The sequence below is a fragment of the Chionomys nivalis genome, chromosome 17, assembly GCF_950005125.1.
Source record: "Chionomys nivalis chromosome 17, mChiNiv1.1, whole genome shotgun sequence".
Lineage (NCBI taxonomy): Eukaryota > Metazoa > Chordata > Mammalia > Rodentia > Cricetidae > Chionomys > Chionomys nivalis.
In genome coordinates this window covers 58156293-58180170 of record NC_080102.1, presented here as the reverse complement: position 1 = coordinate 58180170, position 23878 = coordinate 58156293, and the positions used below count along the sequence as shown (strand labels likewise).

Below are 23878 nucleotides of genomic sequence, written 5' to 3'. Positions count from 1 at the left end.
TACAGGTCCTACAGTTCAAACTCAAGTGGTCATACTTGTCCAGAAGTGCTCTATCCATTGTTCCACCTCCCTGGCTTTGACCTTGAACTAATTCTCCTGCTTCTACATTCCAAGTGCTGGGATCACAGCCATTTGCTCCTATGTCTGTCTCCGGGGTTAGGAGTTGGTACAAGCGTTCCAGCACTGGCGCACATAAAAGCCAGGCTTCTTTGCTTTCCTTGTCACTATTTCCACGCTCCCTGGACGTCCCATCGATGCCCTCTGTCCACTGCCTACATGCTCCCTGAACGTCCCATTGATGTCCTCTGTCCTCTGTCCCCACGCTCCCTGAATGTCCAGTGATGCGCAGCATTACCTTACCTGGACGCTGTGGTGCCCAACCTCCCAGTCCTTCCAGCACTTCCTTCTGGTCAATTCTGAAAGTGCTGTTCAGCGGAACTGTGAGGCTGTCGGGTGTTCTAGCACAAAGTAGGGCTTTCCCTAAGCTGTCTGGTTGCTTTCTTCTATTACTCCCAACTTGTAAGGGCTCATCAACTCCTAAAATGTCAGTAACACCTCAGAGAGCTTAGCAAGGTGGATGATGCAGGCCATGTTGACACAGCCTGCATCATGCCAGCAGCCTTGGGCTGGCCTCCCTCCCTCCAGCCAGCTGTACTCCAATGCATTCCTTGTATGCCTTCCCAAGCTCTTCTGGTGCTCACTCAGGGCCAGGCGCTGCTCCAGATGGCAAGACAAACAGCTGTGGTAACGCACAGTAGTTGAGGGCACAGCCTTTGGAGAGCAGCGGCTCTGTGCTTTCTGGAAGTCCCTTCACCTCACTGCATCTCCATTTCTTTGTTTATGCAGTGGGACCAATACAGGTGCATAATTCTCAGGACTACAGAAAGATAACTGGGGTATGAGGTTGGGCAGTGCAGCAACAGAGTGCTTGCCCAGCACGTGTGAGGCTCGGGTGCAATCCTCAGCGCTGTCGCTAAAGAAAAGGGAACACGTGGAAAGCAGCCAGCATGGTGCCCGGCACACAGAAAGCATTCCCCGCTCACACAGCAACGAAGGGAAGATCGGGCAAGTGGTAGGAGCAGAGTGGAGACACGGGAGTACTTGGCAGGAGGTGTGGGCAGAGGAGACCGAGTGGCAAGTCCTGGTGGAGCTCCATGGAACCAGCTCTGAAGGCCAGAATGGAATTTCCTCAGAGAAGAGATGGGAAAGTTTCTGCAGCTCGCTAACCTGAGCAAAGGTACCACAGAACGGGGAGCTTATGAGTGTGCCACTAACAGCCACCTGCTGCTTCATGCAAACCCTGTTAGTGGACCACGAGCTCCTAAGAGAAAGACTTCAGCCTCGGCCTCCCGAGCCTTCCCCTCCAGCAGCCAAGCACTAACTGGACACTGGGTGATGTATGCGACAGGGTCACCAGCACACCCTGCCCTCCTGAAACTTCTCCCCAAGAAGACAGCAGGATATCAAAACCAGAAGACTCATACACAGTGTGCTAGGGAGGTACACAAAGAGGATCCTACGGAGCAGTGTGACTCAGGGTGGAGGTCAGGGGAAGCTATTCTTCAGGAGATACAAATGAGTCATGAGGACACCGAGCTGGAAGAGTGTCCTAGAAAGAGGACACATTCCCGAGCTGTGAGGGAGCTGGTCATACTAAAGAAACACAAAGCAAGCCAGAGTCGGAGTGCACGGTGAGAGAGAAGGGCATTCCAGGCACGATGGGCAAGGCTTCAGTCATGTCCAACCTTGGTAAGCCACTGCAGAGCTTGGATTTTAATCTAAAATTCACTAGGAAGCCGCTGGCAGGGGTCAAGTGAGGATATGATCTGGCTTGCATCTCTAAACCCTGCTGGCTGCACGGTGGAGCCGGCTGTGAAGAGAATCAAAGGGAAGGGCTGGAGTCCACCAGAGAAAACTCTAGTGTTGGGATGGGGGATGAGATGCCTGGAACCTCTCTGCTTCCATCGAGTCACACAATCTACTCTCTTTGCAAGGTCCAGCTCTCTCAGGTGGGCACGCAGGGGGCTTGGTCACTAAGGTCACTGCCCATTGGTTGACTATGTCTCTTCCAGGCCATTCCCACTTCCTTTCCTCTTTCAGTCCCCATTCTCCTCCCCTTCCGAAATCTCAAGTTCCTGTGTCTAATGCCTGACTTCACGAGCACCTGCTGGTCCCTCCCTTTTCTCTCTCCACTCCATGATCCACAATAATCTTAGCTCAATGTAAAGAACACATTTATGGTCTGTTCAGAAACCCAAACCACCAACCATCAGCAGAAACCTAAGGGTGACTATGTACTGGCCATAACCCGCACACATTCTGCAGGTTGGACACAGGGTCTGCTCACATCCCAGCCCGATCGCCCATAGCAGCCAGAGAAATCTTTCAACAGAGGAAATCTGAGCAGGACTAAAGCTCATCATGATTGCTCTTGGTCCTCAGGTAAACATCAGCTTCTTCAGTGGGGGCCACAGTGTCTCGCTATGTTAGGAACCCAGGACACACCCCGCCATTTCCTCATTGCTCCCTGTGGCTCCACCGTATGTCCTTGCAGAACGCGCCCCATATCTGCCACAGGACTGTTGTACATCCTCTTCTCTGTTTCAAAGTTCTCTGACCTCCCCTTTCCTTCAGCTGATAGTCATTCTTCAGACCTTTGCCCAAATTTTCTTCTTAGAAAAATCTCCTACACTCACAGGAAGGTCTGAGATGTGTCAAAGCACCTGATTTTATAACAACACATTTCCTTGTGCAGATCTTTTGAGACAGGGTCTCATTATGTAGTCTATGTGAACCCCAAACACATGATCCTCCTGCCTCAGGCTCCTAGTATTTTGTGTGAAATGAAGACGGGTGATGTGCTTGTCTCATAGAATAAAGACCTGGACGCAGACCCCAGCACCCATGTAAGCAGCCAGCATGTCCTTGTCTGTAAGCCCAGCACCGGGGGTGGGGGTGGGGCGAGTGGTCAGGGGAGACAAACAGATCCCAGGGGCTCACTGGCCAGCTAAAACGGCTCCAGGTTCAGTGCAAGAACATGATTTCAGTAAATAAAGATAGAGTGATAAAGACACCAGTTATCAAACTCTGGCCACCAAACACACACACACACACACACACACACACAGGCTGGGGATATGGCTCAGCAGTAGGGTGTCTGCCTTTAAGTTAGAAGGCAGTCCAACCCCAGCATCCCCAATGGCAAAACAAACAAAGCTAATTCTCCTCCTTTCCCACCAGCTGGGAGGAGCAAGACCTTGGCCTCTTTTTGCTTCTGTCTCCCAAACAGAAGCTGACTATAACATGGTATGTCATGAGATCAGATATGGACAGATTTCCCAAAAATCTCACATCTATTTATTTTGGTGACTGGCAAGCAAATAGTACTGCCAGGAAAGAAGAGGAGTAGGGAGCATCACACCCGTGTCGCAACACTCAGGAAGTTTCCCCTGCCTTTCCCAGACCCCACTACCATGTCAGCCGGGCATTTGCTTCCAAAACCACCACCCTTCTGCAACAACATCGTCTCGGTTCCCTTCCCTCCTTCAAATCCTCTTTCCAGGGCAGCAATCACATCTGATCAGGTTCCACAAGAAGGGGGTGGGGGTGAGAATTCAAAAAGCTACCACTCGCTTATTAGGGCTCACACAATAAACCGTTTTTCACAGAGTCCTTAAAACAGCCCTGTGAAGTAAACCGTACAAACATCACTATTTCCATTTTAATAGATGGGGAAACTGAGGTTCAAAGAGGCAAGTAGCACGCACAAGGTGAGAAAGCCTGTAAGAAACAGACTGGGACTTGAACCCACACACTCTTAACACCTGGTCCAAATGCTTCCTAATGTTAACCGTCCCTGCAGTTCCACCATCAACTACTTAAGGCTGGTGGTGTCGTTCCTGACCCCTCACCGCTTCCCTGGTCCATGTGCAATCCCTTCCTCAGAACTTATCGGCTGTTTGTGTATAGACGATACACAAAGCCGGCCACATTCTCAGGGTCTTTGCAAGGCTTCCTCTTAGCCACCGAGGAACGAGAATAAAAACACAAAGATCCACGAAGGTCCCCGGATACCCTCTCGTCCACCTAAGGTAGAGCGAGGCAAGGCCAGAAGCCGGCGTCTGCCGCCAAAGGGGACCCGCGGACAGAGGTCACTGCTCCGGGACACCGGGCAGCAGGCGATGCAGGGGATGCGGCGGTGCCGGCGGCTCCGGGTTCAGCCCAAGGTCACCCTCCCCGGCCACCCTGAGCGCCCTCTGGCGTCCCACGCGGGCCTCCCCCCGGCTCTCGGGGACACGCCCGGAGCCCCGGCTAGAACGGGAGCCGGGCGGTGGGCACCCGACCCAGACTGAGCCAGGGAGGAGCGGGAGGCGGGGCCCACCTGATAGCTGAGGACGCCGTCCGGCTCGTTGCTCCCGGCGGGCATGGCCGGGCGGAGCCCGGTCTCGCCGGTGGATTCCAGGTTGAGCAGCAGTCCTCGACCTCTGATCCCGTGTGAGCGGATCGCACATGCGGCGACCCCAACCCTGAAGCCAATGGTCAACCATCAACGGGCGCCACCTTCATAGCCACCAGCCGGCGAGGCGTCCGCCACAACCAATCAGAGAGCGGACCGAGCAGCCAATCAGAGCGTGGAGCACGGGTGGACGCTACACAGCGGTACCCTGAGCTACCAGGAAGAGGGGAGGAGGGCGCCAGAGAGCCAACCCCTCCCTGGGCCGGTTGCCTTGGAAACCGCCTCCCTCTCTCCCTCAGGGTGGGGTGGGGGTTCTGGGCTCAGAGGTCCTTCCAACTGCCTGCTAGGAAGGAAAACCACTGCCTCTGTTTGCATTGCACTGACTCTGGGAAAGTGCTGGGTTTACCTATTCGGATTTTCTTCCTCGGATGATGGATTTTTAAATTAGGAGAAAATCCCTCTCAGAAACTAAGATGGCAGGAGGATGCAATGATGAGAAGAGGGACTTCTTAATTGGCTTATTAACTCTCGAGCTAGGGTCCAGATTGAAGAGCGTTAAAGAGCTCAGACAGACAGCAGGCAGGCCCCTCCACAGGCTGTGAGACTTAGGTCTCCCTGCCTCTAAGATTGACAGCAGACAGTGGAGTTTGAGCTGAGGATAATTTCAATTTGTCCTTAAAAAAATAAGTACATAAATAACAAAAAAAAAGATAAGAAAAAAAGCTTTAAGACAAATTACTATCTAACAGCAGAACTAATAGATCTGAGGCAAGTTTGGAAAATGATGAGTAACACATTCAATTCGATCTGGTTTTAAAAGAAAGCAAAGTAGTTAATCCTCTGAGGGAGTCTTAAGAGAGAGAAAGGGCCCTTTGTCTCATAGGCACTATCACTTGAGGTTGGAGGCAAGTCCACACTGTTGGTGGGAAAGCGACCATGCAAATCATTCGCAGCCTCTGCCAAAGCTCCAGAAGGGAATATGACAAGTCCAAGTTCAATCCCTGTGATGGTATGGGCCTACAGTCCAGTCTGGGAGGCTGAGGCAGCAACAAGTTCAAGGTCAGTTTAGACTCCTGGTGACACCCTATCTCAACATAAATGAACAAATAAGTCACAACTTCTGCATACCATCCTTTGTCTCGAACCAAAACTGGAAACAAGACTGAGCCTTGATGTCCCTGAAAAGGGACTATATACCTGGGGAGATGGCTTTGTCTAGGAAGCTCTTCCTATGAAAGTTTAAGGACCTGAGTCCCCTGCCCAGAACCTGAGAAAAAAGCTGGGTTTGGTGGCAAAAGCTTGTAACCCCAGACCTGGGGAAGATAGAAACAGTGCGTTCTGGAGTTTGCTAGTCAACCAGTATAGACCAATCTACCAGGAGCTCCGTCTAGTTAAGGCTCTGTCTTAACAAACCAGGTGGAAAGGGTTAGAGAGACGGCTCAGCAGCCAGAGAAGCTGTTGCTCTCATAGAGGACCTGGGCTGGTTTCCCATGGTGTCTCACAGCCATCCATAATGGCAGTCCCAGAATTGGTCCACCTCTTCTGGTCTCCTCAACACCAGAAATGAATGTGGTGCACAGACACACGTGCAGGAAAAACAACTGGTGCACATTAAAAAAAGAAGTAAAGAGCTATTGAGACCTAGACCTCTGGCCTCCCCATGTGTAGTCACACATGAGTCACACAGGAATGTGCAAAACACACACACGCACCATGCACCTTTATTTCTGATCTTCTATAAAAAGCCCGCTGCCCAGTTTCTCATCTCACAAACAATGATTTGTGCCTCTGTACTCCACACAGCCGCTAAGGATGCTTAGCATCTAGAAGACTGCAAACACATGTGCACTTATTCAATCTACCCATCAATGTATGGAGGTCCAGCAGGACCTTATTATCTGAGTTTTATCAGCAGGACCTACATGAAATAAAAAGAAAACCAGCTCTTATAAGCTGTCCTCAGGTCTCTACATGCGCAGCATGGCTGGTATGTGCACACATCTTATTGAGCCGAAATAAAGAGCACACAAACAGCTCAAGTCTGGGGTGAAGATTAAGCATGGTAACACGTGCAGAGTAGCTACAACCAGGCCAACACAGAAAGTGCTGTCGAAAGGCGCAGTAGAAGTGAGTGTTGCATTAGAAAATGCTCAAATGCTCTTGTCGACTGTGGAGCGCTGGGTACTGAGTGCAGACTTCATTTCCCTGTATAACAAAAAATCAGACCATTAAAGGTTTTAAGGAGCCCCTCTACATACCAGGACCTAATGATATAAAATGTGTCGTTCATTGCAGTAGTCGTGGCGTCTCTATCCTCTCACTAGTGAGAAAGCAGAATCACAGGAAAACTAAACAACGACTTGATCAGGCAATCACTAAGCAGGGATTCAATCAACATTTGTTGATTACAATGGCTTTGCTGAGATCTCATGTACCCAGACCTGGTTGTTCGGTGCTGGGGAACCAGCAATGAGAAAAGTTTGCCCCCTTGGGACTTAGGGGTTAGGTTAGGGTTAGTAAGTCAACAAGATCATTCTGTAAGTTATGACAGCCACTGTGAAGGAAACTGCAAGGGTATGTGACAGAAGGAACCTGGTTATGTGACAGGTCTCTGTGGAGCTGAGGACAATGAGCCGAGGTGAGCCTGGCTGGTCCTGGAGTTCCTGGAGGATGTGCTGCCCTATCTTGGAAAAGCTGCCAGAGGGTGGGATGGTTGATAGGACAACCCTGAAGCATTAGACTGGCCCTGAACAAAGGTGGTGGCCAAAGGGAGAATGTCCCTGATACCTTCCCACCCCATAAGACAGGTCTCAGCACAGTAAGAGGGGCAGGGCAGGCAAGGGATCTGATTTCCTTTTAGTTCAGATGTGGAGGCAGTGCCCTGGCCCTTGACTTCAGGGTCAAGAGCCCCATCTTCTGGTCTATACGAGAATTACAGAAGGAAAGTAGGCCAGAGCCAGAGCTTCTGAGGCTGAGACCTCACTCCTAGAGCTCATTTGGTCTTTCCTTCCCAAGCTGGGTAGCTGCCTCGCTACCAGGAATCAGTCTTCTAGCTCCCAGCACTCCCTACACTGGTGTAAAAAGTGCAAATGGTGCAGCTGGAGAAAAAACATTCAACTAAGAAACAGCAATAGCAGACCCCTGGAAGGGGAGTAAAGTGGACAGGAAAATACAAAAACACACATACAGAGACAGAAGTCATACAGGCACATCAAATCAGCAGGACACTCGGTGGGTATGACCTCATCTAGTCCTTGCCACGCCTCTGTGAAGTAGATTCTCTCATCCCATTTCACAGTTGAGAAACTGAGGCTTAGAGAAGCCATGCCCCAGGTCACCCAGCCAGAACAGTAGGTTCGTGGAGATGCCAGCAGCTGGGGCCAGGTGCGTCTGATCCAGACAGGATGGCTCTTGGAAGCCCTGGCTTCCCTGTCTCGTGTAGACCCCACCCTCTCTTTCTGTCCTCCAGATGTAGTCTCTGCTTCTCTCTGCTCTTTAATATCGGTGGTTCACGCACTTGAGGGAAAGAGGTTTGTCTTGAAAGCCCTGATTCGTGATAAATTGTTTAAGTCTCTTTCTATATACAAAGCACACAAATTTGCACAGCGTGTACAGACATAGCTGGGGACAAGGATGGTTCTAAGAAACTCACCGGTAGACAGGTCTATCCCTGTGCAAACATGTAAGGTACACTTCACACAAACGGAGTCTACTTACACAAATTAAGAGGACTACCATGTCACTCCGCGACACAGTCCTAAAGGACCACCGTGTCCACATGTTCTACCCTCAACCAAAATGTCTTTATGTGTGAGTGTGTATGCATGTGTGTGTGTGCAAGTGTGAATGGGAATGTATGTGTATATGTGAATAGGAATGCAGGTGAGTGTTAATTGCTGTGTGTGAATGCATGAATGTATATGTGTGTGTATGTGATTGTGTATGCATGTGAGTATGTGAGTGTGAATGTAAGTGTGTATGTGTTTGCATGTATGTATCTATGACTATATATGCATGTGTATGAGTGACTGTGTATGCATGTGAATGTATGTGTGACTATGTATGCGTGTGTGAGTATGTGTGACTGTGTATGCATGTGTTGTTTGAATGTGTATGCATGTGTGTACGTATGTGTGAATGTGTATGCATGTGTGTGTGAATGTGTATGCATGTGTGTCAGTATCTGTGACTGTGTATGCATGTGAATGTATGTGTGACTGTGTATATGTGTGTGTGAGTATGTGTGACTGTGTATGCATGTGTGCGTTTGAATGTGTATGCATGTGTGTAAGTATGTGTGAATGTGTATGCATGAGTGTGTGAATGTGTATGCATGTGTGTAAGTATGTGTGAATGTGTATGCATGTGTGTGTGAATGTGTATGCATGTGTATAAGTATGTGCGACTGTGTATGCATGTGTGTGTGTGAATGTGTTTGTGTGTGTAAGTATGTGTGACTGTGTATGCATGTGTGTCAGGGAGTGAGCATGTTAGTGTGACTGTATGGGCTGGAAGCATTTTCTTCCTAAGACGAAAATGCAAGAAACAAACATCTGAGAAAATGTTCTATAATTGCAATCAATTTTTTCCATCAAAATCATCTTAATTTTTCCTGTCAGCTTGCTTTTCTGCTCCAACCAGGGTCCTTGCCTACATTAGGCAGGTGTTTCTACCTCCAGACTACACCCCAGGCTCTCCAGCTGAGTCCTATACCAGTTTTGTTTTTTTGGTTTTTGTTGTTTTGTTTCTTCCTTGTTTCTCCCCGCTCCCCACCCAGCATTGAGGACTGAACTTGGGGCACACTGGACATGCCAGACAAGCATTCTATCAACCGAGCTACATCCCAGCCCTTCGGTCAAGAGAAATGTTGTCTCTTGATATTCCTCTTAATTACACATCTAAGTCCAAGAAAAGGCTGGAGAAAAAGATGGATCCAGGAAAGACTTAATTAGGGCTTGTTCGAGTGCAATCTAGAAGCGCTTCCTGTGGAAGAGAAGGGGACAGTCTTCTTTGTCATGCCAGAAAGGTTAAGCAGGTGCATGATTTGTTTTCAGCCTTTGCCAAGTCCCAGCTAAGGAGATGAGAGAATGCAATTGTCTTTATTCACAGCATGCTGCCAGCCTGGAACACTGCGTGTCACAGGAAAGAAAACCAAACGCCACACACACACACATTCCGAGAGGAGAACCAGCTCCTGACTGAGAATCACTCCCCCTCACCATCAGCATCATCCAGAGAGCTTCATTTACACCTTGCTCCAGACTAGGGACTCTGAGATGAAGTGTAAGTACAGAGGCAAAGAACTGCCCCACCCCCGCTTTCTTTGCAACCCTGATTGAGATGTCTAGACAGAAGCAGAGGAGGGAAAGGAGAGCAGAACAAACAGAAAAACAAGTCGTAGAAAAGTGTCACGTGCAAGTGGGGCCCAGAGGAAAGGCACTGTGGGACTACAGGACCCGACAGGAAGCATGTCGGGAATTTGCAAGAAGCAGGTGTTCCCAAGACATCTCTTGCCAAAGCTCTTGATACCAAATCTGAGCCCTTTTATGTTGTGCTAAACACATCTGTCTTATCTGTTTCTAACCAAGCCCAACCCTGCTCCGAAATGTTCGTTTCAAGTAGTGTCACTCCATACCTTATCGTCTTGGGGTGAAATCTGTTATATTTAGGCAGGAGGTTCTTGGCTCACTTCTAGCCCTCGGGCCTGGCCTGGCCTTAAGGTGGCAGCAAATCCAATCTCTGTAAATCTCAGAGGCAGTGTGTGTGTGTGTGTGTGTGTGTGTGTGTGTAACAACTCTATGCTAGAGCATTTACCTAGGTGGTCAAGCCCTAGGTTTGATTCCAGCACATATATCCCACCTTCACATCTATAATTCCACACACTCAATTTTTATAAAAGATTTATTTATTATGTCTACAGTGTTCTGTCTGCACGTGTGCCTGCAGGCCAGAGAGGGCACCAGATCTCATTCTAGGTGATTGTGAGACACCATGTGGTTGCTGGGAATTGAATTCAGGACCTGTGCTTTTAATCATCTCTCCAGCCCAACACACTCAACTTTTAAACCCATCATTTTGTCATTTGTCTTCAAAGTACATGAACCCTTTTAAGATTGCCTTCCCTTGACCTTTGATAAGTGGACCATTTAGAAACTAAAGATGCTCGTGATGGAGCCGTGGCTAAGAGCATGTGATAGCCAAGCTTCTGCGTGTGTGTGTGTGTGTTTGTGTGTGTGTTGGTCCTCCTTGGATGAAGGAAGGAAGGAAAAGAAAAGTTTCATATTTAATATTTGCCTTTTGACTTTTAGGTGAAATCCAAGTTTAGCTGATGCTGTCTTCTTGTGCCCACCTGGCAGTTCTGAGCATCACACAGCAACTGGCTGCTGAGAACTACTAGGGCATAGGTACTGGGCTTCACATGCCATCTCCTTACAGTGTGGCAATGCAGTGGGCACAGGACTGGGCAGGGCTCTGTGATCTTGGCAAGCCGTCTGCTCCTCCTGAGTTTCCATGTGCACTACCAGCAAGAGGGCAAAGTAGAGGAGACAGACATGCTGAGTCCATGTCAGTGTCTCTACCTTTGGACACAGTCAATGCTGGGGACCACTGGGACCTCAGGATGTCCAGGCAGATGCTGCCATTGCTGCTGATATTAGGGTGATAGATTTTGGTAGTGAAAGCAAACCTTTAGGGGTTTGGAAGGATAACCTGTAAGGGAGTGGATGGTCAGGGAGAAAACCCCCTTCCTGGTAAGGACTGTCCTTATTGCAGAACACTGAGCAAGACGATCCCTCTGTCAACCAGGCAGTTCCTTCTGGACCCAATTCAGAGCCATGTTCCCACTGCTCAGGCCAACCCAGGGCTGCCTGAGACACTGGCTGAGCCACAACTCTGTGTGGTTTCTTTGCCAAATTAAGTCATCTGAGATGAGGGGTTCCTCCCCATCACATTGGCCCATAGGCCAGCCTGGGAGGCATCATCTTGATTCATGGTTGATGTGGGAAGACTTAACCTACTGTGGGTAGTGCCCCCTTGGGCAGGCGGTCCTGGGGTGCATAAGGAAATAGACTGAAGAAACTATGAGAGAGCCAGCCAGCTTGCTAAGTATTACCTCCTCCGTGATCTCTGCTTCAGCTCCTGCCTCCAGGTCCCTCCCTGACTCTGCACACACCTTTGATCCCAGCACTCAGGAGGCAGAGGCAGGCAGATCTCTGTGAGTTTGAAGCCAGCCTGGTCTACAGAGTGAGTTCCAGGATGCTGAGGACAACATTAACACACACACAACAATTACCAATGTGTTTCGCTGGGGTGTGTGGTTTCCTACAAATACAACTTCAATATGCCTGCACAATGACCATCTCCCCCCCTTGAATGGGTCACCCCTCTATCACAAAGCAAAAGCCTGGACATGGGTCCTCCTCTGCACAGTGAAAATTCCATGTCTTTTTCATTGCTTTCTTTTTCCAGTGCTGAGGATCAAACCGAAGTGTTTGGTTGGAACCTCACCCCCTGCACAATTCAGAAAGTCCCATTCCTGTCTCTCTCCCTCTCCAAACCTTGCCCGCTTAGAGAGTCTCCAACAAAGGAAAGGTGTCAAAAAGCCATACTTTTGGTGGCTATTGCTGCTTACTCCTCTGAAGTTGCCAGTCACCCAAGTCCTAGCCTAAGCCATACTTAGATACAAACCCATGGTTTGTATGGTTGACATGTCATGACCCCTTGTCTACAACCTAGAAAATCTTCCTGCTTTTTTTCAGGGGAATGACTTCTCTGGCCCCAATCTCTGGGACCACAGGGCCCACCCGCGAGTGGCATTGTTCTAATAAACTTGTTTATTTTTCCAGTCGGCTTCATTGGCATATCAGTAAACCTATTGTGGGGGTGGGGCAGAAAACCTATTACCAAGACCTTGGACTGGCTAGGCAAGCTTTGTACCCTTGAGCAACACTCCCAGTTCCACAGTTTCCCCTTTGAAGCCTGTCCTTTCTGAACAAACTCTCACAACATAATGACAATAACCATGATGACGACCTGTCGCTAGAAGCATGAGGCCTGGCATAGACATAGATCTAATCCAGGCCACTCTTTCTTTCCTTGCTACAGTCCCTGAAGCTTTTTATTTTGCAGATAATAAGAAAGAAAGGAGACTCAGTTAGACATCTGCACTGGAGCCAAGGGGACTAAACACAGAATGTGCCTCTTTTCACTTGTCCAAAACAGAAAAGGCCAGACTTTCTCCGGTCTCTTATGCAACTCCATAGAAAACAGGAGCAAGTATTTGCCAGATTCACCAGAAACTGCAAAGGGAAAAGAAGTTCAACTTAGGACTGTGGTGTAGCTTAGATTGCTAACACGGGCAAGGCTCGGGGTTGACTTTTAGCACATGGGGCATGAGATTCTAGTCTTAGAACATTTTGGAGTCAGGCAAGGTGGATCATGCCCAGAATCCCAAAACCGAGAGGCTAAGGCAGGGAGGTGGGGAGTTGTGGGCCCAGCTACAGAGTGTGGCCCTGTTGAAACCACCAAACCCCTCAGCTGTGTCTAGGGAAGGTGGACGGGGCTAGAGTAAGCCCCTTACAGTTACATCATAATCTGCGCATCAGTCTGTCTCCCCAGTACGTCCCGCCCTTAGCCTTAAAGAGGGGAGTTGAGAGAGACTTAAAGTACTACAAACCAGTTTTCTAACGTCATTTACCCCCACAGCAGCCAGAAAGAGAGCCATCCAGCCATCCCAGGATACTGGTCCTCATGGTCACACTGACAATGGCAGCCCCTTCCTGGGATCAGCTGTCCCAAGATACCTGTCCTGATGGTCATGCTGAGAGTGTCAGTCCCTTCCTGGGATCAGCTGGCCTCACTGCTTGCCCAGCGGTTCTCAGCCTTCCCGATCCTGCAGCAACATGCCCAGCTTTGCCATGTCCTCATCATGTAACCATCATATGGCTCCACTCCGAAGAGTTCCGGGGCACAGTAGGCCAGAGTGCCGCAGAAAGTCTTTAGTTTTGTCCCAGGGACAACTCTGACTGCCAGGCCAAAATCACAGAGCTTGGCATTCCCAGAGGCGTCGATCAAGATGTTATTTGGCTTAATGTCCCTGTGGACGATACAGTTGTCGTGGCAGTACTTCACTGCCTGTACTACCTGTGCAAACAGCCTTCGAGCCTCGCACTCCTGTAAGCCTCCCGGTTTGCGAATCTGACGCAACAGGTCCCCCTTTGAGGCGTAATCCATTATGAGATACGTCATCTCCCGTGTCTGCACCTCCTGAAAGAACTTGATTATGTGCGGATGAACGAGGGATCTCATTATATCAACCTCATTGTTGTTCCGGGCAGAGTTCCCCTTCACATTTGCCAGAATCTTCACAGCCACGTAGCTGACAGTGGACACGTGAAAGGCCAGTTTGACTATGGCAAAGGCTCCTCGTCCCAGAGTTGTCATCATTTGATAGACATTGCCAAATGTGTCCTCGTCACAGTAGAAGGTCTCTCTGCCCTGCTCCATCGCCAGGTTCTCGTTGAAACAAACGGAAACTTTAAACAGTTTAAATCACACCAATGAGAATGTTTATCACGGGGCTGGAGTGATGGCTCAGCGGTTAAGAGCATTGCCTTCTCTTCCAAAGGTCCTGAGTTCAATTCCCAGCAACCACATGGTGGCTCACAACCATCTGTACTGAGATCTGGTGCCCTCTTCTAGCCTTCAGGCATAAACACACACAGACAGAATATTGTGTACATAATAAATAAATAAAATATTAAAAAAAACCAAACTAAACTAAAACAAAGAGAATGTTTATCACTATGAATTCCTACATTCGAAAGAGTTACAGATACTTCAGGCCACCTAACCAGCTACGTAGTGCTCAGGAAGGGAAGGAAGTACCTTCCAAAGCTGTAGACAGCAGAACATAACACTGATCAGGTTGGCCGGATTCACCCAGAAACTGAGAGATAAAACAAACGGACGGAGAAGCTACAAGCCACTGATTGGGAAGGAGAATCATCCTCTTACTTGAGCTGAATGCTCATTGAGAGAGAAGATACTAATAAAATCATATGCATGAGAAGTTGATGAGACAACAGAAACCCCCAAAACCTAGAGTGTCTTGTGGGGAGATGACTCAGGAGATCAGAAGGTTTACTATTCCGGCAGAGGACCTATGTTTGGTTCTCAGGACACAGGTCAGGTGGATCACTGACTCCAGTTCTAGGAGATCCTATACCTCTGACCTCCGAGGGCATCCAAACGCACGCGTGGAATATCGCAAAGGCAAACACAGACACACACACGCGCGCACACACACACACACTTGAGGTCACCTACATGTATACTCACATGTACGATATATAATTTTAAATAGTAATATATGTATTTTTGATTAATTTTATTTCTATGACCTGGAAGGACATAGGAGGGCAACAGATCCCCTAGGTGTGGCACTTCAGGAAGTTATGATGTCATGATATTGCTGCGAGACAGACCTAGGTCTTCTGCGCGAAGAGTACATGCTCCTAACTGCTGGGCCGTCTCTCCAGGCTAACCCACCCATCCCCATGAAATCTGTTTTTGAAAACCCTGAGAGTCCTTCCATGGACTGGAAAATGTGGATGGAATTGAGAAACTTCTTGATATAAATTCAACAAAGAAGATATGATAAAGAACAAGATTGAAATATTTATGAGGAAAGAATCTGCATAGGCAAGACCAGGAGCAGGCAAACCTACTGATGAATCCTTCCAATCTCTTGAAAACAAATGTCAGTGCTCCTCAATTCTCCACAAAATAGAAAGGAACGTAGCAGTTCCAAACTCATTCATGCCCAAACCAGGAAAACACAATGAAGAAAAATAGAGGCTATTTCCATGATGAACACAGATGTAAAAGTGCTTAATAATACTACTTAATACTTTTCACCAGATTCACATATACCCCAAGAAGCACAATTTAAAACCAGGCCATACTTCATGGTTAAAATATGCTCACACGGATCCTTGCAAGGATAGCTCTACATATTCAGCCTGACAACACAACATTTAAACAGAATTAAGGGCAAGAGTGCCACAGTCATACAGAAGGATGGCCATAAAGAAGGATGAAACTGTGGGGCTCTCAAGAACATGGTTGTCACTGGAGAAGATCGCTCTACATGGGAAAAGCCAGTCCTTAAAATGAGTCACTTTTCTTCTCTCATATGTGAATGTGGGAGCAGGAGGAGGTCCTCAACATAAGAGGGGGTCCTAGGAACGTGGAGGAGGTCGTGTGAGAAGAAAGCATAGCAGCATGGGTTAATCACATGATCCAGTGCTCAGAGTGCATTAGAGATGTTCCTGCGATTGCCACGACTAAATTGTTCCTATGATATGGTACGCCATAACAAGGAAAGGCTTGAAATGAGAAAAGAGAGATGGACCAAGGAATACATAACAAAAGTAAATGAAGAAGTAAAACTAAAGACAGAGGTTCTGGAGAGATGAGCTAGTGTTTCACAGCACTTCCTGCTCTTTCAGAGAACCCTGGTTCGAGGCCCAACACACATGGTGCTCGCAATGAATTGTTACTCAAGTTCTACCTAATCTGTCTTCTTCTTGTGACCTCCACAGGTGTGAGGCTCATGGTACACACAGAGACATGAAAACAAAATACTCATACACATAAAATAATAATATTAAAAATTATACCCCAAGAAGCACAACATAAAAATCAAAACTACCGGGCTGTGGTAGCATTTGCCCTTAATCCCAACACTCAGAAGGCAAAGCAGGTAATCTTTTAGTTTGAGGCCAGCCATATCTACAGAGTGAGTTCAAGGAAGGCCAGAGCTACACAGAGAATTTCTGTCTTGAATTTTCCTCCCATACATCCAGAAAATAGAGTAAAAAAAGAAAAAAACAAAAAAAAAACACGAAAAAGTAAGCTCATAAATCAAGCCAGAAAATGAATAAATACACAGAAAACAACAACAACAATCAAAGGCAACGAAGCTGGAGGGACACTCACTATGTTGGAGTCTAGCAGCTCTGGAAAGTCCAAGCAGTCTCTTTCACCAGCACAGAGCTCCAACCATTTCCACCTCAAGAACCCACTTATACTGTAAGGAGAGGAGGCAGCCTCAGCCAGAGCTGTGAGGGCACAGGGGTCTGTCATTGTGAGGTCAGAGCAAGAAAAGGACAAATGGTGGCTTTTCACAGCTCACTGGTTTTCTTCCCATTCTGTCACCAATACAGGAAGGCTGAGTGAAAAATGAGAACACAAAGGGACTTGGAAGGGGTGGGCAGGAGGCAGGAGGTTAGGGGAATGTGGCTTTTTCCATCTCTCCTCCCGAAGAAGCAGCTTTTGCCTTGCTCCATGCTCCCCACTACTCCTCTTCCCCTTCTTCCTCTTTCTCTCTCTCTGCCTCTCTGCTCTTCTCCTCATTCCCCTTCCCTCCATAACCACTAAATAAATATCCAACCTCACTCTGCAAGGCGTGCCTATCCATCTGTCTCAACAAACTGTATTAAAGAAAGAAAAGAAAAGAAAAACAAAGAAACTCAGGAAGAGGAGTGAGCAACTAGTTGACAAGAATTAGCCAAGGAAGAATAAAGTAGCCAGCAATATACGAAGAGAGGGATGCAGGAAGGGTTAGGGAGGCACTTAGCGATTCGGGGTCTTTTTAGTTTGGGATGAGAGAAGAGATGCTTCTCTTGCTGTGTCTCTATCAAAATAGGAAACTAGATTGGTTGCTTCTTGGCCTCTCTGAGCTAGCAGGTTATCACCCCAACATCTGACTCCCAAGTCTTTATTGGTAAATAGAACAAAGGAGCCTTTGTTAAAACTTACATTTGGTGACTGTGGCCAAGCTGGTACCAGCGGCACCAGAAATCCCGCTAGGCCTCAGCCTATGTGGTGAGGTGTTGACTGTCGGGCCCTGGGGAGAAGATAGTAATTAAAATACAGGTAATTCAGGTTAGGCCATTAAACTGACAGAAAAACAAGAAAAGTCTCATAAAGGTAAACTCTTGGCATTTTTTATTGTTTTGTCAGGACGGGATTCTCTGTTTAACAATCATGGCTGTCCTGGAACGCGCTCTATAGACCAGACTGGCCTCAAAGCCACAGAGGTTCAGCTGTCTCTGCCTACCGATTGCTGGGATTAAATGCATGCTCCACTGTGCCCGGCACATGGCAATTATTAAAGCTAGGAAAGTTGAGGCAGGAGGACCAGCAGTTCAGGTCATCTTTGGCTACACAGTGGTCTTCAGGCCAACCTGTGCTACAGGAGACCCTCTCTCAGCAAATCAAAAACAAAAGAAACAGAAGAGCAAGGACTGCTTTTGTCTTGTACATGAATGAGGTTCCCAGTATTTCAAAAGTAACCTTGCCTGTGAGACACAGAGCATGGACACAAGTGTGTCCATGAGTGTGACATCAACACCTGAGGCGGAGGGCAGAGATCAGCCTTTTTGTGTTCTTGAAGCTATGCTGCCTTTATTTCGCCTAAGTAGTCAACAGATTTAACCCTTAAATGGACCTCACAGGACCCGCCAAGAACCAGCTATGGGCATAAGCCAAAGAAACTGGATGGAAGTTAATGAGATTTCAAGCAGGATGTTCGTTCTGTCAATAGAACGTTCACACCCCTAAGGCATCACATGTGCACACATTACACACTTATACTGGCTAGCAACTCTCAGTGAGGTAGAGGCCAGCCTGGTCAACAAACCAAGTTCTATAACAGCCAGAGCCACACCGAGAGGATCCCTGTCTAGAAAAATAAAATATGAGATGAAAGAGTTTTCCTCTAGCCCAGGCTTGTGATAATCAGATAAAGACAGTCCTTTGCGGTGCGCAACTCTGCCAGCAGAGAAGACGACCACAACAGGATTCTTCTTGGAACGTACTTTATTGGAGCGCAGAAGACTGAAGATAAGATGGAGGCGAAAAGACCCCGAGCCCGACCGCGCGGGGAATATATACAGCGCCTGGTCCGCCTATGATGTGTCATTGCTTGATTGGCTCGGCCCACACTGATGCAATTGCGTGAGCAAGACGTGTGAGCAATTGATAGGTGGATTCAAACCACTCTTGGGCCGGTAGCGAGCGTGCGCAGAAGTTGTTTGCTACTAGGGACACTAGCAAATGGCGGCAACGGGCTTAGTGCCAGACCCTGTGAACATGACAGCTGACAGCTCCGAGGTGCGCAAAGCGCCTGGCGCACAGAGCGCCGTGGCGCGCTACATCGGAACATGACAGCTGACAGCGGAACATGACAGCTGACAGCGCTGTGGTGCGCAGAGTGCCTTGGCGCGCTACATCTCCCCCTTTTTTGTTTTAAAACAGAACACCCGATCTAGCGGGGAATTTCATGACTTTCCTCACGATCAAGGGTGCAAGAGTACCCTAGTCCAACATCCTCTCGAGTGCAATGACAACAAGGTCAACGAGGTGCAAGGACCGGGTGAAAGAGACAGAGAAGAGGGGAGCAAAGATGCACCTATCTCCGTGCAATGCCCTAAGGCTGGAGGTGCTGAGGCTGCATCTTGCTCAGAGGCCATCAGCAAAGATGCACCTATCTCCGTGCAATGTCCTAAGACTGGAGATGCTGAGGCTGCATCTTGCTCAGAGGCCATCTTTAAGGCTGCTTAGCCAGACCTGGGGGGAGACTCCTTGTTCAAGGGCAGCAAGAGCCTGTACCATAATTGCTTTGTCCCTGCGCAGGTGTGTCCTAAATCGACAAAGGAGCCATAAGCATATGACCACACCAAGGCAGCACAGGGCACTGAAAATTCCCACACCCACCCACTCTTTGAAATAAGAAAAGGCAGAGTAAAGCCAGTCAGAAAACTGTCCAAGAGTTAGAGGCTGCATGTGGGTGCTATTCAAAATGGTGATTTGGAACAGCTGCTCTTGAAGTAGCAGTTCCATCTCTTGCGACCAATTTCCCGCCAGGTACCGTCCAATTCGTTCAGACTCGTTCCTGGAATTATTAAAAACAAGAGAAGTAATGCAAACATGTTTCTGATGTGCTATGCAACCAACTTGAACTAAGCTGGCTAACTCATCAATCTGAGTTTGTAGGAAATCGATCCTCTGATTAGCAGCCACTATGCCTGATAGCATGTGCTTGCTGATTTTGGTCTGAGTATCTAATACATCTGCAGTTTTGGTAACAATCTCGTTAATGGCGGTAGCCGTTTGTGTCTGGCTAGCCATTGCCACTCCTGCTGTAATAGCGGCTGCTGATGACACCACAATAGCAGTGACTATGGCAGCAGTAATTCCAAGATCACGCCGCTCACGTAGGAGCATAGCAATAGGGAACTGTTCAGGGTCAGCCTCCACAGGGAGGGGTACAAACGTAGGAACTTTTAGCACTATCGCCAGTTTCCATGTTCCATTCCAGCATTCAGACAAAAAATACTCCACTGAGGCATTCTTACAATCAACCTCGCTTCCATGGGTAATATTAGTAAGTAAAAAAACAAATGGAGAAGGCAAGCAGACTGCGGCCTCTGGGAGAGTATGATTGCTTAACTCTTCTTCTTGAATATAACGAAGCCGCCTTCCTAGTTCTGCCTGTTCACTAATAGTGCCTGTAACATTGAGCAGCCATGTTGTAATTGGCTGAAGTTGTGCCAAAGCAGAAATATCTGCTGCAGCTCCTGCCTCATTAGAGAGCAGCCATTGGTACCAGGACCATCCTGACCCTATTGTGGAATTTTCATTGGTTTTATTATAAAAATAGCTTTTCATGGAGGGGGATAAGGAAAACCCAAATGTAATCTGTTCCTTTTCCCAAGTTCTTGCTTGGCAGGCAGTAAAGGTGGGTGGAAATGAAAAATCCGGATTGCAATGTGGTGATGCTCTGAAATAAGTGGTATTCCTTATGAATGATCCTGTTCCAGTAGGCACCATGGATTCTACTCGCATGGCCAAAGTAGTAACATTTATGGCCGATGCATCACTACCTGACCCAGACCCTTGTGATGTTCCTGATGCTACCTGACTGAGTGCTTCACTCAACATATTTGTCCCTATTTTACTATGCACCAAAGGATCCATCCAATTAGTAAGATTTTTACGTCGGAGCCAAATGCAAGGGGGTTTCTTATCTAAGGAAAAGCACATGGTTCCATTTAAATCAACTCTGATTGCATTAAACTTTTCTGATTTTGGTTCTGGGCTAGGTAAACAGGGTGCATCCATATCACAGGAGGTGGAGAATAATGTGGGTAAAAGGGATGAATTAGCATGAACTGGTATTGGTACGGGCCATGCCCTTGTCACCGCCCAGAGTGTCATCTTCTTCACATCTGTTTGAGTCATCCACAGCACGATGATCAGCATCCACTGAGTTGTCTTCATCCTTCGCAGCGATCTTCAATTCTCTGGTCAGTCTTACTGGCACCCAGATTGGGTCCTCCTGATCCTGTGGGAAAACACAAACAGCTCCCCTGGATCTGGCAATCACCAGATCCGGTCCACTCCATTTATTTTTTAACACATCTTTCCACTTTACTAGGGTGGATTCTATGGCGCTCATGCTTGCATGTTTATCAGCAGGTGAGCGATCCTTATCGTCCAAGGTTAAAAAATTCAAGGTAAATGTTGCCAAGGATATAGCATTCCTTGGTAGTAGGCCATGGCCTATTCCTCCTTTTTGTTTTTGTAAAAGTTCCTTCAGGGAGCGATTAGCTCTCTCAACTATTCCTTGTCCTTGTGGGTTGTACGGCAGGCCAGTATGATGTTGAACACCCATGCGTTCACAGAAACCTTTAAATGTTCTGGATGTATAAGCCGGGCCATTGTCTGTTTTTAAACGCCTGGGCTTGCCCCAAGCGGCCCAAGCCTCTAAACAATGTGTTACCACATTGGTGACCTTCTCCCCAGTCAGGGGTGTGGCATGAATGACCCCTGAACAAGTATCTACTGATACATGAACATATCGAAGGCGCCCAAAGGTGGGCACATGGGTGACATCCATCTGCCAAAGATCCCCGGGCTTAAGATCCCTAGGATTGACTCCAACATGGGGAGGATGATGAAAGGAAACACATGCTTCACAAGCCTTAACTATTTCCCTGGCATTTTGTCTGGTTATGCCAAATTTTAATCTCAAGACTTTAGCAGACACATGATATAATTGATGGAACTGCTTTGCGGCTGCTAAGGGGTCCATAATTAAAGATGGAAAAGCTTTTGTTGCAGCATCAGCTTGCGCATTAGCATCTGCCAAAGGGCCAGGCAAAAGGGAATGAGCTCTAATATGGGTAATATAGAAGGGATATTTCCTGCTTCTAATCTCTTGACGAAGAGCCAGGAAAACACAGGATACAGGACTAGTAGTTGATATTATTGCTGAGGCCTCTAGACAGCGGACCGCATTAACTACATAAAGAGAATCCGAATAGATGTTCAAGGGTCCTGGAAAGGTGCGAAACACCTCCAACACCATTTGACACTCAACTATTTGCGGTCTATCGGACTGAAAACACTTCGTCACTGTCTCTCCTCCCAGGATCACATAAGCTCCCTTGCCTGTGCTGGAACCATCAGTAAAAACCGTAACTGCCGCTTCCAGTGGATGTGAGGCTGTTATTTTAGGAAAAACCACTGTATGGTGTGTAATAAATTGTAACAATTTATCTGATGGATAGTGATTATCAAATCTGCCATTAAAGGTGGTAATCAACACGGCCCAGTCATCTACGGTGGCACATAAAATTTGAATCTGTTTAGGATTATATGGCTGTATAAGCAATTGAGGTTGTATAGCGAAATATGTCAAAGACAATTTTATGCCTATCATAGCAATTGTAGCGACTGCAGCAGGATAATATTGAATAACCTTAGGGATGGAGGCATGGGCATGGATCCACAACAAGGGTCCCTCCTGCCAGAGTACTGCAGTAGGGGTTTCTTCAGTTGGCAAGATACACAATGATAAGGGTTTGTTGTAGTCAATGCGTTGTAATTGTGCCTCTTCAATAGCCTTTTCCACCTTTCTGAGGGCCAACCTAGCTTCCTCAGTTAGATATCTGGGAGAGGTAACTCTGGAATCTCCTTCTAATATTTTAAACAACGGCCGGAGTTCCGCAGTGGTTATTTTGAGATACGGACGAAGCCAGTTTATGTCTCCCAGGAGACGTTGAAAATCATTTAATGTCCTTAAGGCATCCATTCTTAGCTGTACCTTTTGAGGGCGTGTATACTTTGGACATATAACAGCTCCCAAAAAATGGCCCACGAGATCTCTCTGAACCTTCTCAGGGGCTATTATCAACCCTCTGGCCTTAAGGGCTTCTGCTGTACTGGCAAATACTGTTTCTAACATATCATTGCATGGAGCTGCTATCAAAATGTCATCCATATAATGGCACATCCTAACAATAGGGTAAGCCTTTCAAATGGGCTCAAGTGCTAATTGGACATATAACTGACACATGGTAGGACTGTTGGCCATTCCTTGAGGCAGAACGCTCCATTGAAATCTCTTGTCAGGTTCTTCATGATTGACAGATGGAATGGTAAAGGCAAAACGCTTACAGTCCTCCCTCGCTAGCAGGATGGAAAAGAAACAGTCCTTAATGTCAATAATAATTGTTGGCCAGTCCTTAGGAATGCTAGAGAGTAAAGGTAGGCCGCACTGTACTGATCCTAACAGTTGCATTTGTTGATTAACAGTGCGAAGGTCATGTAAGAGCCTCCATTTGCCTGACTTCTTTTTAATAACAAAAATAGGAGTATTCCAGGGAGAATGGGAAACTTCTAAATGTTCCAGGGAGAGTTGCTCCTGGACCAGCGAGTAGGCGGCTTCTAATTTTTCTTTGGAAAGGGGCCACTGAGGGACCCAGACCGGGGTGTTTGTGGTCCAGGGTATACGAATGGCATCCTCAGTGGCCCCTATGAAAAACCCAGCCCCTTTTTCCCCTGATTTCCTACAGGCTCCAGGGGGCATGTTATTCCCTGGAGGTTCTTTCCACGTCCTTTCCCTGGGACATAACCTGCATCAAGCATAAGGCGCTGACTGGTCTCAGAATAGTCAGTAGTAAGCCTCATTACGTCCCGGCCCCACAGAGAGACTGGTAGACTGAGCACAAAGGGCTGTATTCTACCGGTCTGTCCTTCCTCACAAACCCAAACCAACTCTTTGGCGCTGACTTCTGGTGCATTTGCATACCCCAGCCCTTGCAAGAGTTGTGAGGAAGACTGTAGGGGCCAGCGAGCTGGCCACTCTTCCTTTCTGATGATGCTGCGATCTGCCCCAGTATCCAAAAGGCCTTTGAAGTGTTTTCCTTCTATCTTTAGGCCTAGCATGGGTCGTTTATCGAGTTCCAGGGACAGATACACCATATCTACACCTGTGGATCCGAACCCCTTTTCTCCTCTAACGGTCTCTTTGGCAGGAAATTTGTTGTGTAAGCTTGGCAATATTAATAA

At 47.6% G+C, this 23878-nt stretch overlaps 2 protein-coding genes across 2 annotated transcripts in view; both read right to left on the bottom strand.

Moving 5' to 3' along the window:
* The window catches only part of Slc4a8 (solute carrier family 4 member 8), a 69807-nt gene extending 65222 nt beyond the window's left edge, over window positions 1-4585 (bottom strand). Inside the window, exon 1 of the mRNA XM_057792454.1 lies at window positions 4382-4585. Within this exon, the coding sequence (XP_057648437.1) occupies window positions 4382-4426 (45 nt within the window). The 5' untranslated portion in view covers window positions 4427-4585. The remainder of the gene's footprint in view (window positions 1-4381) is intronic.
* Window positions 4586-13300: 8715 nt separating this feature from the next.
* On the bottom strand, window positions 13301-13960 carry LOC130888438 (sperm motility kinase X-like). The gene has a single exon (XM_057791324.1). The coding sequence runs from the start codon at window positions 13958-13960 to the stop codon at window positions 13301-13303; it is 660 nt and encodes a 219-aa protein (XP_057647307.1).
* Between the last annotated feature and the right edge of the window lie 9918 nt (window positions 13961-23878).